The following is a 16,442-nucleotide window of genomic DNA, read 5'->3' on the forward strand; positions in this document are numbered from 1 at the left end:
CACCCGATAAAGGCCCACTTAAAACATCAATACCAGTTAAAGTGTACACTATATTTACAATATGTTCACAGCTCTACTGTCACACAGCCCTCTGATGGGAAATGAGGCCGTTATCTCAGGGCCACCAGACTCAAGAGACAAAAACAGACATCTTATAACATGTGAGTTGCTGCTCTAGCTTGGCTGTGATTGGTTAAGGTGACGCGGGGAAGATATTCCAAATATGGCGTGCACTTAAACAGGTATTGATGTTTTTAGGTGGCTAAAATACAGTTTGCTGCAGCTCCTGTCCACAGAAATACACTGCTTAGCTTCTATAGGCCTGCTGGTAGGTTTGGGTTATCAAAGATGCAGTAGTGTCACTAGAGTACAAGTAGCAACGTCACTGTTTTAACTGCATTTGTCAGTAGCGTGGTGGTGACATCACTCCTTTCTGAGTCAAATAGCCTTTCAGTAGTGAAGTTAATTAAATGAGCGTCCGCAAAAGTTACGAGTTCTTTTCCCAGGAAGAGCTCTGAAGTGCACAGGTCTGGATGAATTTAAGGATAATAAAACTGAGGATAAGTCATGTTACTGATGTCAGCATGCAGACCAGGGAAGCACTTCGTATGACATCATGTACTAATCCTTCGCCTCACGTCACCAGGCTCTTCACCGTAGGTTTCCATTCACTCTGAATTTTGTCTGAATTCTGGTTCCAGTCTAGAGAGCGGATCTGGAATTCACCAAATTCACCAAAGTAAAACTTTAAATTCTGGCGCACCATTGATTTCCGTCTCCGGTTTAGGACCATATTGTTGTTACTGTGGTTGATAGAGCATGCTACATGACGAGCATCACGCAGTTTTCCTCTCTCTTCTGCCCCCACTGCCCCAAACTTTATCGAAAAAATGCATTTACAAACTACAGGTATAATGAACAAAACTAGGATCAAGTGCCTATTAAATAAAACAGACAGCTGAAATAGACAATAACATGTAATACAATTAAATACAATAAAAGGAAAAGGTTAACTTCATGGCTTGGGGCTTTTCTTTTAAATTCTTTAAATTAAAAAGTTTCACCGCATTTTTATTAGCTTGGTGCTTTTATTTTGACAGAAAGGCGCACCATCAAATTCTGGATCCTGTCTCTCTCGCCCTGGTTCAGGTTGCTTACCAAAACGGCCACTAAACGGCCCCAGACTAATCTTAGAGTTCATTCTGCTTGTTGCTTCGCTATTGGCTTTTCCTGGTAAGACCTGCCCTACTCTGCCTCTGATTGGCTACTCTGCACTCATGTGTCCTGACCACAGACTGTATATATTTAGTGAGTTTGCAGGGGACACCAGAGAAACCGACACAAAGGGCTGAGAAAAGAGCTGAGAGACAGAGGACAGTAGAGACAGAGCCATACTGATGTCACAGGTTATCTGCAGGACATGTTCATGCTCTAAGTTGTAATTTAGGTCTTTTATTGTTATTGGCTATAATACTTTATTTTACTTATCATGGTTTTATTGAGTGAAAAATATATTTTGAAATTCTGTTTTTGAATTATGGACCGAGGCAGAGAGCCAACTGAAACAGGCCGAGACAGAGAAATGCATTCAGTAGGAAGAGGAGAGAGAAACAGAGAGCATTGATGTCATGTTATTGGAGGACATGTTCAAGTGTCGCAAAGTCTTGAAACAAAAAAGAAAGGTTTAATTGAAGTCTGTTATTTCATAGTAAACAGTTCAACTGAACATATTTTTCTGCCCAAAAAATACAAAGGAGCTTTGCAAGTAGCAGCTACCTTTGCTTGGTAGCTTGTACAATTCTCTGAGGATAGCTTCAATTAAGTGAATTTTCATTTTGATATAGAGTAGGGCTGCAACCATTACCCGACTAATCGATGACTAATTGACTATTAAAATAATCGGTGACTATTCTATTCTTCTATTCTATTTTTCATAAAAAAGTATTATAAAAGTACCCAAAATACTCTTATTGCAGCTTCTTATGTTCAAATATTGGCAGCTTTACACACTCTCCCATGATGGCGAACTAAAACCCTTTGGCGTGAGTACGAAACAAGAATTAGATGACATAGTTTTTGGGTTTGGGAGAGACAGACTGATATTTTCAACATTGTAATACATTTTTCGATAAAATGATTAGTCGACTAATCGAAGAAATAATCGACAGATTAGTCGACAATGAAAATAATCGTTAGTTGCAGCCCTAATGTAGAGTAACTGGTAGCTTAGCTCACCACATTTTCCAAGTAGCTTGCCCAACACTGGCAACATAGCACAGAGAATAAGCACAGCAGAATGTCAGATCGCTCGGACCACCATGTTTAACTATAAATCTTTAAACGTTACAGTCAGGGCTGAAGATGATAACAGAAAAACAAGTTTGCCAGTGTCACATATCTCTGCTGGAAGCATTAGCACAACATCACGATGATGCAGTCCATACACCAGTGATGGCCAAATGAAGCCTAGTGAAGCATTTTCTTTATTTTCTGAGCCCACTAGATGGCGCTTTTTGTTCAACAAAAGGTTGAAAGCACACTGAATTGCCATTCTTTGAGCCTCTCTCTTTAAACCATGAGCGCCATCTAGTGGGCTCAGAAAATAAAGAAAATGCTTCATGAGGCTTCATTTGGCTATCACTAGTATACACACTGCAGCACCATGTCTCTTGTTTAACCGCTCCTTTAATACACTGATACATCAACACCACATCCTGATGCAAAGGGTTCAGTCCAGCTGGGATCCCTTCCTACACGCCTCGTCAGTCGATCCTCATTTCCTGTCACGTCAGAATAAAGGCTGGGAATGCCCTCCCCATAAATACTATAACACACTGAATGTACTTGATGATGGCTTTAGGTTATCTTAGATTGTTAAACTTTTTGCCTCACAACAAAACACACATCAGATATTAAGGAGCTAGTGGCAGTGGGGGAACACACTGGTGTTGTAATAACTCTGGCAACAGCTCAGAGATGAAAAGAAAGCCTTATTAAGAAGTACTTGCAGTACAGAGCCTGTAATCCTCATGATTTATGTTTTCTAGTTTTGAAGAAATCCCACAGTACCTTCTTCTATACTTGGTGAGCTTTGCACCTTTACCAGGTGTGACTGTAACACTCAGAGTACAGGTGTGACTCAGCTGGTGACAACAGGGGCCTGCTATTATCCAGCTGATTTTAGACCGGTCACTTTAATACCTCTGCCCAGACGCGTTTGTTGATGGGAGAGGAAGAGTCCTAAAAGGATGATCTCTGATTGGCCCCTGAGTCCATTTAAAGCAGGTATTAGGAGCGAGTTGTGCCCAGTGCGACACAAAGGGCACAGTGTTCCCAGTGTGCCCGAGAGACTAATAATGTTCCAGCAGGATCTCTTCTGTCTTAATGACTCAGGACATGCTATACCTGCCCTGCACTTGCCGGGTCGCTGCTCCACCCCTCCACCCTCCAGCACCCCCTCCCTGTTTGCTCCTATCTAACGCTACAATATTGTTTTATAGCCTCTTAGACGGGCTGTCGGAGTGACTGCATAAGCACTCAAGAGTTGGACACACCCACACTAAATACGCACACTTTTTTTACGATGTAAATTATTATGGCTGAGAGAGAGGAAGTTTTCTATTCCGCTTGTTCTGTTAATTGTAGAGGCCTTTAAAGCATCTGTGAGTCAAAAAGTAGTGCACAAGACTCTCCACATCGTTTGGCGCTTGTGTACAAATAAAATAAAATAAATCAAAATATTGCACACAGATGCATGTATTTGCTTTTCAGGTTAAAATGTGCGGCGCGTGTTTAAATCAAGCGGTCAAGGTGACAGTGAGGGGCCGGGTGAGGACTAGATTTGCAGAGGTGTGGAGTGTGTGGATGCCACAGTGATCCACTAGACTGACGTCTCTCCGGTAGCGCAGACGAAGACCGCAGCCCGGTTATTTTACAGACTTGAGTACAGCCAAGCAGTCGACAGTCTCTCCTGCAGAGACACACAGAGGGGAAAGAGAAGAGGAAAAACACAGAACTTCAGCAACGAGAAGCTGTAGTTTTGCAGCATGTTCAACCGTCGGCTATCTCCGTTTAAACACACTCGCCCAGCAACTGTTTGATTTTGCTGGTGTGTTGGCATTATCTTTTTTTTTTTTTTTTGGGAAACATTCGCCTTTTTCCCCCCCTTTCGGCTGATGTAAAAAAACCTACCCTCCTATATTGGAATGATGTGGACCTCTCATGATACTGTTGGATTTGTTTTCTTAGCCGGATTTTGTGTGCAATTCGGATTCTCCTTCGAAGGTAAGAATGGCACATTTTCCTATCTCGGTGTCATCGTGTCGAGCTCGCTGCCCTGCATGGTGGGAGCTGCTCGGTGCGAGAAAGTGTTAAAAGTGCGCAGTCTTTGCAGAAAAGCAAAGGAGGCTGTTTGGAGTCGGAGATGTTTGGACTGTGAGGGAAGGAAAGGCATGGGGAAAAGGGGAGCTCGCGCTGGGAGATGGAGAAGGTCGCGTTTTTTACCCCTCGTGATGGCGAAAAAATGCAACTGGTGATTGTTTGAAATCAAGTCATTTCACATCGTGTGCAGCAGAGCCACGCGCCTGCTTTTTTCTCGCCTTTTCCTTCATGCCCCAAAAACACAATTGACTGCTAAAGACAGCTAACTACTTTTAAAGGGGCTCCTTGCGTAAAAAGTGAGCGATCGGCCGGTGATTTCAGCACCGCGGACAGCTGCAGCATGCGGCGGCTGTCCGCGGTGCTGAAAGCCTGCCCTGCTTCATGACGGAGATCACCACTTTCAAACTGCCTCTGTGCTCCTCTTCCTCATTACAGCTGCATTCCCAGATCACTGAGAAGTGCGCACAAGCCTCCACATAGTCTGAACTCGAGTGGGTACAGAATGGGAAGGATTTGGTGTGAAACTTTGCATGCACGGGTATCCTCACTGCTTTTTCGCACCGTCGCCACCACTCTGCTTTAGGCTGCGTTGCCTTTTTTAGCCTCACTCACACCAAACTCCTTCATTAATTCAGCTATTTTCTCCGCGCATTCTGGCGCAGGCAAGTTTATTTTGGCACAAGGAGCTCGACAAAAAAACTCCCATATAATTCTGCTCGTAATGAAGTGTGTGAATAATGTAGCCGTGGTGCGACTGTGCGTTATGTAAATTCCCAATGAAGACGCTTTGGTATCTGTGACTGGTGGTGGAGGGGGGTGGTGGTGGTGGTGGAGGAGAGGGGGGGGGGGGGGCCGCCATCTCCTTCAATTAAAACAAAAACGCACCTTTATCAAGCGCACAGCTGCTGCGACCGCGCCGCGCTCACGACCGCATCCACAAGCAGACCATTTAAGTGATTAATTCATGGGTATTTCTTTTGCGTGCAGGAATCACACAACTGTCCCCCATCACCCCCCATCCTCTCCTCATCCCCCTCCTTCTCTCATCTGCAGGTCGCTTCACGGATCTGCCCTCCAACATGACGGTTAAAGAGGGACAAAACATAGAAATGGCGTGTGCTTTCCAGAGCGGAACCGCGTCGGTGTATTTGGAGATCCAGTGGTGGTTCGTGAAAGCGCCGGAACCCACTGACAGCGAGGAGGAGGTCGATGCTGAAGAGGTACAAGGGACCCTTTTTTTCTGTCTCCCCCCCCCCCTCTTTTCCCATCATGAGCTGTGCGAGTGATGTTTTAAGCACACCCACTCATAAAGGGAATAGGGCCATCCAACAAGTATCCGCGCAATTACGCGCCTTGTGTCATCAGCGTCGTGCTCGTGCAGCAGCCCTGAAGACAATCCCAGGCACTCATGGCAGAACTTTTTGCTGACCTATTTCCTTATGAGGCACAACGTGTTATGACCTTCAGATATCTTAAGCTGCTCCCTTGAAGTGATCAAAAACTTCTTTAAAATCCCCCCATGTGTTCCAACAACACATTTTTTGCCAAGGCTTGAAATCGCTCCTTAAAACCTGCACATGCAACTTGATTTTTTTTTCCATATTTCAAGTAATATTTTTGCCTTCTTCCCCTCAAAGAGTTAAAGTAATCCCTCCACACACCGAGCAAGGAGCAGCTCCATCAAGGAAAAAAAAAAATTACATTAATCAAGGACTACTGTGGGAAAAAAGGAGCTCGTTCTGGATATTAATTACATGATAAATGAAGTAAATGAGCCCAGCTTTTCATAAACGGGTAAAAAAAAAAGTGTCTGAATCAATACAGCCAAAGCATATTCTTGTATATTGCCTCATTAAACAGTGCATTGGAAGCGCTTTGGCATTTTGTTATGTATTGCCGTTGCATTACTGCCTGCTATGACAGCTTCCCTCGCCCCAAATAATGATCGCCTGCTTAGTGGGTGAGAGTGTGTTTACTGCATTCAGATAGATGGAAATGACTCGCTTACGTATTGTATGGCAGGTAGCTGCATGTCAAGATTTGGAAGGGTTGGTGTATTGTCATGACAGACATCAAACACTGCTCTTTCTATTTCTGTGACAAAGAGGAAGCGGGATATGTTTGTGTGTGTGTGTGTGTGTGTGTGTGACAGGGGGTTGGTTCAATATCCATGTGGCTTTAATTATTGTTCCATTGTTGCCGGGCTTTCATAGTGGCGTCGGCCAGGCTTTGATGTGGGTCTGATCCCACGTGACTCTTGGATGTTGGGCTGAAGTGGGCTATTGATGCAGACATCTCATTGTTACTCACATTTCTTATCATGGAAGGCCGTTTGAAATGAAGGCCACTGTGTGTGTGTGTGTGTGTTTGTCCTGCAGTGTTGCAGTTTGAATGGGAACAGAGTCAAGGCTGTGTCAGAGATGCTGCTTGGGAAGCAGCTGGTCTCCTGGAAATTTAGAGGAAATGAGCGCCATGTCTTAGAATGCAAATCCATATGCAAATATAAGCTGCGTGCATGAGGAGTGAGACTTGTTGGATCGTTGAAAGGGTGACATGAAAAGAGGAACGCAAAGAACACAGACGGCAGTTTCACGCTGAAAAAAAGTGCAGCAGGAGGAAAGTAAAAGTCAGGCGGATGGGTGGGCGGATACTTTGTCTTCAACTCTCAGCGACCCGAGATCAGTTCTCAACTTTACAAATGAATATACTGTGAAATTGGGCTATTTTTGTCTGCGGCACGAATCCTTCTTACTCAACTTTTATTTTTGTGACTGCTTTATTTAAGGCTGCTCAGTCATATCACAAAGAAGAACATCTGACACATAACAAAACCTGACGTCCGGGCATCTGCCCATACCTCGCTGCAGCATATCCACACCTACAGCGCTGGCTTAAAGTTATCACCTTATTGTTGCATTTCACACATGGGTCCATTGTCTTGTCTGTGGGAGCATAATTTATAGGTGCACCCAGTTTCCCTGCAGTAGGAGCCGGATTCAGACAGCAATATGAAAATGACCATGCAGACAATGAGTAACATTAATGCTCGACAGTCTGCTCTGTGCCCTTTGTGAAATAAACATTAAGCACCACTATTGATCACTTTGGTCTGCTGAAGTGTGCCACTCCAGTAGGTGAGACATTGATTCTGTATTTCCAAAAAAACCATCCAGTTTTCCAGCTTCCGTTTCCAGGTGGCTTAATTAGGTCAAGCACATTTCATGCTGTCATTAGAAAGTCTTTATTCCAAAGCGTTAGAATTCATTTATTAGCTACAACCTTTAAAAAATGATCATCACCTTATTAGTTATACTTTGAGCACCCACTAGCTACCCACCTGGTGGAGCAGGCACCCTTGCACAAAGGCTGTGTCCTTGCCGCAGTGGCCATGGGTTCAATCCCAACCCCCTTTCTCCCCCCTTTGCGCTTTAACTGTCCTATCAAATAAAGACAAACAACCCCCAGCATATCTTAAAATATATACATATATACTTCACTCACAAAATGGTAATTTGTGTATTAATTACTCGCCACATGTTACCTTGACTTCATGAAGGAAAGTTTGTTTTTCTTGTATACCTCCACGGTGAACAACGAATCCAAAAAGGCGAACAGTCTTAATAAATTGAAGGGGGTCCACATTTAACAACAGCAAAACTGCATCAAAACATGCATTTACAAACTCACACAACTGTTGCAGTATAATCCAAGTCTCATTTATTCAACTGTAGGCGCAGCACTTCCTGAACAAATGTCCCTTTTCACATTTTCACCCCCCCAAAAAAAGTTCCATATCCTGTAGGAATCTACATGTAGATAACAGCGCAGCATTATCAATTAAAAGAACGTCATCAGATCACAGATCATTTGTATATCAATTGCTGTTAACACTTTAATGTGTAAAGAAAATATTTCCTGGCATACCTCCATGGCGAACGAAGAATCCAAAAACTGAGAAAATGCTTCACAAATTGAAGTCATAGGCGTCTGTGTTTAACTTCCACTCGGCTGTGTGTGACAACGATTGTACCGACGTGTTGAAGTGCTGAGCAGCAGCGGTCAATACAAACAGTCTCATGCATGAGTAGCGTGAGTTTGAACTCTGCTCACACATGGGCGGAGGTGTTTTTATATTGTAATGGATATGTTTGGGAGGTACTGAGCACATGATATATTGATATAGTTTTGCTGTTGTTAAACATGTACCAATATGTTTTAAATCAGTCATGAATTTTCTCCATTTTTGGATTCTTCGTTCACTGTGGAGGCATGCTTTTCCTCACAAATGTAACGTAATGTGGTAAGAAATTAACACACAGATTGTCATTTGGGGGGTGAAATATTTCTTTAATTGACAACACTGAACTGTTGGCTACATGTTGATTTTCACATTCTATAGAACACAAGAAAACATGAGGAATTTCTGATGTTTTTCACGAAATCTAATTTGTATTGGAGGAAAATCATTTTCACGTCGCAGCGTTTGTGCTTGTGTGCGCGCTGGACATGGATTAGAGGAAGAAGGCAAAAAAACCAAACAAACAAGTCAATAGAGAAAGCTGCTGTTTGGCTGCAGCCTCCACAACAAGTGGTAAATGATTCTCCTCTCAGATTATGAATGACACGCTGCCAGTTCATAATTATGCACAAACACAGAGAGACAGAAACAACATATTCACACCTCCATGACAAAGAGGATTCATGTCGCTGACGGGATTCTGCTACACTTGTGATGTTGTTGATTCAAGTCATAGAGTAAAGATACACAGAGAGGAGGAGAGCGGCGCTGGAGAATGAGTGTGAGCTGATCATCTGCTGTTACAGAACATGAGCAGATTGCTGTGGAAGCAACGGGTCATCACTCTATATGGCATTTTGGTACGAGTACAAAACGAGGCAGCGTGGGGCGTGATTACACAAGAATATGTAGTGCTGTTTGGTATTCTACTGCATGTGCCAGGCCTTTGTTTATTAAATTATAACTCAAAAGACGGAGAGTATCATTTTGAGGATGAGATTTTAAAGGAATGCTTTGCCCCACAAATGAAATTTTGTACATCAGTTAGTCACCCTGTGTAAGGTTGAATCTGTCAAGGAAACTTCTTGCATGCACAGTGAACAGAGGATCCAAACAGAGTAAATTCTAAAGGTCATGGGGATCTGCATTTTAAAACTAAATCAAAATGTCAATTTACAAACTCTCACACAGCTCATGCAGTATCATTTATCCATTCCTATACTCAGTACTTCCCTAACGGACACCCCTTGCCGACAGGGAGCTGAACTCAAATGTATCTATGCTCTTTTCAAAGCCAGACTTCATTGATTAAAACAGTAATTTTACCTCATCGAACACGGGAGCTGCTGGTCTATCACTGCTTTGATCAGTTCACTTTCCGTTCAGCTCCTCATCAGGAAGAGATGTCTGTTTGGGAAGTATTGAGCATATGACTGGATATATGAGACTTCAATTAAACTGCGAAACAGATGCTCTGATATAGTTTTGCTGTTGGTATATGCAGACTTTTATGACAGAAATTAATCAAGAATTTTCTCTGTTTTTGGATTCTTCATCCACCGCGGAGGCATGTGAGAGAAACAGAGCATTCTGCACAAATTCAGTGTAACATACCGGGAGTAACTGATGTATTGAAGGGTGAAGTATTCCTGTAAGTTATGAGCAGTAGTATGTTGAAGGCCTCTTTGCCTTTTACAAAGCATCAGAATGTCACAGCAAAGCCATTCTTCTTTCATTTTAAATGCAGGAAACATTTTCGAAATCCACTCTCCAAGACGACAGTAATGAGCAGGATGAGGACTACCTTTAGACGTGTAGCGTGCCGTAGTGATCCGACAGAGTCCTGTCTTTGCACATGCAGCATGCAGTCCACATCTCTCAAATGCTCTAGGTCTGCTTTTAGTAACTACGTGGAAGACAGCGATCCACGATCTGTTTTGCATTTCATAGAAATGAAAACCTGTCACATAGCTCTTGTTTAATAACTCTTATTATGTAACACATTTTTGGCTCTTTTGCCTTCACTGGGCTGAACAAATGCATTACAAGTAATTTCACTTATTGATCAGTGGTTCCTAACCTTTTTTAGTTTTTGAAATTACATTGCGTACTACAGTGTTTTGCCAAATATGTTTTGAATGAAAGTCAATTGCTGTCCTGGGATATGTCCACTGGCAGCAATCATTTAACAGTCAGATTATGATTTGGGCTAAATATTAAAAGTAACACTTCATATCTTGTGCTTAGAGATATTTTTGATTTGCTTGTAATTTAACTAGGATCTTTAACTAACCTTAGCCACGGTGTGAGTGCCTGTATCTGCACGTTAACTCTGGGATACACGGCTGACCCTTCATCACAGGTTCCATATGTTTATTTGAGTGTTTTAGCCTCATCATCCTCTTTCCTTAGATTGTCAAATATTTAGATAAATGATGCAACTGAACAAGGATAACAAGTAGGAGAACAATATTTTTAATGTGTTGTCACGCTACAGAGATCCACTGTCACCATATACTCAGTTCTCTTCAATATCAAATAACGTCAAAGTCAGTCCTTGTTTTAAAATATAATATATTGCAGTATTGTTTTTAATAATAGATATATTTTTTATTAGATATAGAATATGTACTTGTAGAGTTTGCCCTTAAGAGCAAGCAGAGTCAGGCTGCTGGGGCTTATAACATGCTAAATGAACAGCAGCAGCAGGAATGAAAGGAATATGCCTATATCTGTTCATGTGTAGCACATATAAAACACAAAATATTTCTTAATTTAATTTATGATTATTTACATATTTTGTCCACATATTGGGTTTTAACAAGGTCAGAGGAAAATCAAATATAAAAAAGAAGTGTAGTTTTACAGATTGAGCACAAAGGTTTGTTAGAAACGAGGAAAAAACGAGGATGAAAGCCAAAGTCCACAACATACAAGGGTTAAGCACACTGCCATTATGAGAGAGGCTCGTTGCAACATTGCAGTTATGTGGCTGCAAGAACACTGTGCCACGTGAGTGTAGCAGCAAACTGCAGTGAGCAGGCTCCCTTTCATTTATGCAGTTTTATTTGTTGGGATCCTAAAAAAGGCAAAATCCCTTTCTGAGATGCAACACGTCATCTTTTTAATCATCAATTATCTTCTGCAGTGTGTGAAATAAACCATGGCTCTTGAAGGGAGCAGAGGGGGGCGGGCTTGTCTCTCAGAGAGGACTGACTGTGACTCTTTATAGCTGCAGGCGTGGAGCTCTACCAGCAATATGTCAGCGTATAATAATCAGTTGACCGCATCAACCCTCCACACAGGTATCAACACCAAACATCACACTAGGTTGTGATACAATATGGCCGACTAAAGCACGGCACGGTATACTCTGACAAAGATTCACTTTATTTTAAAGGTTATCAGCTCCAATAAGACACGAAATGTCTGATTCTGTTTTGTTATGGTCACAGACTCTGTGTCCAGCTGCCTACACTCGTATTTTGAGTCATTTATTTGCCAAGAAAAGAGAAGATACACAATAAAGATTAATTTGACTGATAGAATATTTTACTTTTGTCAAATTTAAATAGATATCAGGACAATATTGTTATTGTGAACCCTTTTGGCCGCAACAATCATGCAGTGAAAATCTGACATGGTGCCAGCCGTACCCATCACATACTGGGCACAATAATCTCTCATTAACAACCAATAGCATATTAATAGGAGCCTCAATTCAGGCATGATCCCTGATAATAAATAAGATATTTTTTGGGCGTTTTAGCCTTTAATTGAAAGGACAGTGTAAGCGTGAAGGGGGGAGAGAGAGGGAAGGGCCACAGGCTGGAGTCGAACCCAGGCAGCCTTGTACATGGAGCGCCTGCTCTACCACTAAGCCACCGACGCCCCGTCACTGCTGCTTTAATCTGTAACTGTACTTGTTTATGATTTGGTGTCATTTATTATGGTGCTGCAGCAGCCGCTCCTCCTGCTGTCTGTGTGTCAGAGTTGCTGCGCTACTTTTATGCACAAACATGGAGTAGAGATGCCGCAATAGGGACAGAGAAGTTAAGATGACTTGAGCTGACAAGGAAAAAGTTAATACTTTATCAATACACCCGTTTAGCAACATGTAGACCTGTAGAAATATTTTAATCTGCTCTGTCTGCAGTCTCTCGTCCACCACCACTAATACTGCGTTATAAACAAGCACAGAGCGCTTTCCAGCTAATAGCAACTTGTTACAACTAAAACAGCTGTTTATGTCTTATGGTTTAGCTCCGTTTGTCCAGCGGTAATGTGACGTGCAGGCTGTGACTCTCCTCAGCAGCAGAGGGAGGACTGATACTTGTGTTCTTTATTCTTTATAAACTTCAGTATTGTGATGTCAGGAATATGTGGCTGGAGCCTATCCCAGCTGACACTGGGTGAGAGGCGGGGTTCACCCTGGACAGGTCGCCAGACTATCACAGGGCTGACACATAGAGACAGACAACCATTCACACTCACATTCACACCTACGGACAATTTAGAGTCACCAGTTAACCTGCATGTCTTTGGACTGTGGGGGGAAGCTGGAGCACCTGGAGGAAACCCACACTGACACAGGGAGAACATGCAAACTCCACACAGACACAGCCCTCAGTGACCCGCCGCAGAGAGACTTTAGAGACTCCCCAAAATCTCACAAATCATGTTTTCAGAGGAGCTCATGTCTTATTAAGAGGAGCCAAGCTCCTCATGGCTCCCCTGCAGTACCCCGGTCTTCTGTGTTTGATTTTCTGTCAGACCACCATGTGAGTGTGATACAGTTTAACAGCTGACTCCAGGCCTGTGATGATAAACTGAAAAGTGATGATGATGTAAATCATCTAACGCTGGCCAGGTCCACACCATCCCCTCATCTAACCACCACATATCAATCAGATCTGTAGTTACTCTTGTAAGATCATACATACGAGTCAGAGGTCAGAATGTGTTTTCACTGGTGGCAGTAATAAATACACCAACACTAAATAAGCATAGCCCGCGGCTGTGGATTTCTGCTTTGCTGCCTTGACCTCCATCATAGAATCAGAAAAGCATCAAAAGAACAGAGCAAAGCCTCCTGGGTAATTATAATAAGTGAAGGCTATGCCTCACATGGTGGACAAAAAGCCTCATTTCCATGTTTTTCAATTTAAAAATACATTAGTCAATTCTCTTTTTGGTTTCAAACCCTAAATCCCTCTTATTCTGGAGAGGTGGATTCGATCCTTCCTGGGGTTTGATCTCTCTTTCTTATCCAGCTAATCCGACCACTATGGTTTGCCATAAGATCAATTTATTGAGTAAATCTTTACAACCCTGTCCACTGGTAATTCTATTTGGTGTGGGATTATGTTTGGATATAAGGAAACAAAGACGAAGAGCTGACTTCTATCTGTGAAGGTAACTGTTCTGATCCTTTCAGCCAGCTCTCCGTGAGTTTGCCGTCGCGTATTTATATTCCTCCCTGGGTTGAGAATAAATACATAAAAAATAAAAACAGCTTAGAATCAATTTAATGCTTTCTGCGAGTGGAGGAAAATCTTTGCATATCTGGAATATCAGAGAAGATACACCTTGACAGTATGAATTTCGAAGCTGGATCAAGCAAAGGCACAAAGAATCAGAGATGCTGCTGGAGACCCGACGCATATGTGCGCTGTTTAAAAATTCATACTGCATTTCATTCCTCAAATACCACCCGCAGTGCATAAATGACTCGGCTGCTGGATTCAAACCTGGATTTACCTGACCTGGGATATGTTAAAAGAGGGTGTGATGTGTCTGTAAAAAGTGAGATGAATTAAGAAAAGGTAGGCAGACATGATGCGATGCTGCCCTGGGCTGAGCCCGGCAGTGAAAACAGGGATCAGCTGAGGCCTGCGGTCAGAATACAAACGACCATTACATAAAACATCCTCCGGCGCACTTTGACCAAAATGCACTCAAGCCACTGCGAGCTTTACCTCTCTTAACAAGTGAGTTGATAAATCCAGTGGGTGTAACAGCAAGGAAGCATAAAATCCATTGGCTGCTGTGCTCTCTGAGTGACCTTACTGTCTGCCTCTCCGCCCCTCCATCACTGCCTGACTGCAGCTCGCGCGTCCTCCTCTGACACCCTCGCTGAGATAACTGCGCGAGGAGTCAATACGATGCGCCAGGCGTGGTCCCTGTAACTGCTCTCATCAGCCGCGTTGCCCCCGTCTGCGCACACGCGTCCGTAATGATCGTAATGGTTTCCAAATGGTTTGCGGTGAGCATGAGTTCTCCACGGGAGGCTGCTGTTTGTGTGTGAGCTCGCACCGGCACATGAAAGAGCCTGCTGCTTTCATTTTCAGCTAGTGGACTGTGGACTGCTCGCTGTCAGGCCCCGCTACAGTCATCAGTCATGGAAGAAAGGCTTCCTTGAAATCACTGAAAGCTGCTGCATTACTGCATTGTGCTGCTGGAACACTGGCCTCGTGTTGCACTGCACCAGTGTCACATTCTCACCTTTTCTCTCTCCCTCAAAAAAAAAAAAAAAAAAACCCTCCTCTTTTGTTCATACTCTCCTAAGATGAGTGCTGGTGACTGTACGGTACACTTGTCTGGCCTTTATTTCCATCAAACCTTAACCTTTGTGATGGCTCAAAGTCCAAGTTACAGCTCCAGACCAGCCGGATCGTCTGAAGCATTTGTCAGCAGACGTATTATCTGAAAACTACTTTCTGATAAAAACAAAAAAAGGTTTGACATCGTTGTATCAAAATGGATGAAAGGATATGATCATCAAATATTGTGACAAGTCCAAAACTGAAAGTGATTGGTTGTATTGGTTCATACTGACGACATAAAGCTTTAACATCCAGATCTTCTACCTTCCGACTTGAATAACGATACTTTAACTGATATAAAAACACGGATGCAAAACTTTCTTTGAACTAATATCTCTTGTGTGTGTGTGGATTGTTTTAAAGTTTTTACACCTTTTTATTTTAACCGTTATTTAACCAGGAAGTCCCATTGATATTGCTCTTTTACAGGAGAGACCTGGCCGAGGTGGCAGCCAATCAGAACACATTTAAAATGCAACAAATACAACATTTAATACAAAAACCCACAATAAAAAACAACAACTGTTGAAACAAAATGGCCTCTCAGGAAAAGCAAGCACATGTCTCTGTCACCACGTTCTTTATGATGCCCTTTAATTCATCACTGACTATAAGTGTTTCCAGTTTTAGATCTTTTTGAAGACTGTTCCATTTCCATGCTGCAGAGTAGGATCTGTTAAAACTAGTGATGGCCAAATGAAGCTTCATGAAGCATTTTCTTTATTTTCTGAGCCCACTAGATGGCGCTTTTTGCTCAACAAAAGGTTGAAAGCACACTGAATTGCCATTCTCTGAGCCTCTCTCTTTAAACAATGAGCGCCATCTAGTGGGCTCAGAAAATGAGGCTTCATTTGGCCATCACTACCTGTATGTGTATCTGTTGTGTTCATATTTCCAAACAGATGATCAGTTTCTTTGATTCAGTTCAACACCTATTATAAGCTCTTTTACCATATGTCAGCCAATTTATAATTAAACCTACTTAATGATCGATATATTTAATCATTCATTTATTATTTGTTTATTTATTTACTGATGTATTCATGGACCTGCTCGTCTATTTATTTATCTCATTAATCTCATCTGCAGTCACCAGATTATTTCTCCAGAAACCCTGAGGGACGGGAGCATCATTAATAAATAACAAAATTTCCTTGCACCACATGTGCAGTGGCCCAGTACCCTTGGATTTTATCCAAATTATCAAATTATTACAATGTTCATGGGGCTCCTCCATCTCCAACCCTTACCGGGACCCTAAAGTATCCCCATACTACCAGTCCCCAAGAGCCTGAACCCCTTGGAACGCTCATTTCAGATCGCCCAACCAAACCCTAACCTTGACCTAACTCCTAACCCTATTAATGTGAGGAAATGCAGGACGAGTACGGCTCCATTCGGCTTAATCTTGGCAACAATGCTGAAAATATCAACGAGTC

The 16,442-nt window shown here is 42.5% G+C and overlaps 1 protein-coding gene across 1 annotated transcript in view; it reads left to right on the forward strand.

The window, feature by feature from the left end:
- Window positions 1-3,649: 3,649 nt before the first annotated feature.
- Window positions 3,650-16,442, forward strand: part of vstm2a (V-set and transmembrane domain containing 2A) — a 130,790-nt gene continuing 117,997 nt past the window's right edge. The window contains exons 1-2 of the mRNA XM_049565630.1: window positions 3,650-4,284; window positions 5,434-5,600. Of these exons, the coding sequence (XP_049421587.1) occupies window positions 4,206-4,284; window positions 5,434-5,600 (246 nt within the window). The 5' untranslated portion in view covers window positions 3,650-4,205. The remainder of the gene's footprint in view (window positions 4,285-5,433; window positions 5,601-16,442) is intronic.

Source organism: Epinephelus fuscoguttatus, linkage group LG21 (assembly GCF_011397635.1).
Source record: "Epinephelus fuscoguttatus linkage group LG21, E.fuscoguttatus.final_Chr_v1".
Lineage (NCBI taxonomy): Eukaryota > Metazoa > Chordata > Actinopteri > Perciformes > Serranidae > Epinephelus > Epinephelus fuscoguttatus.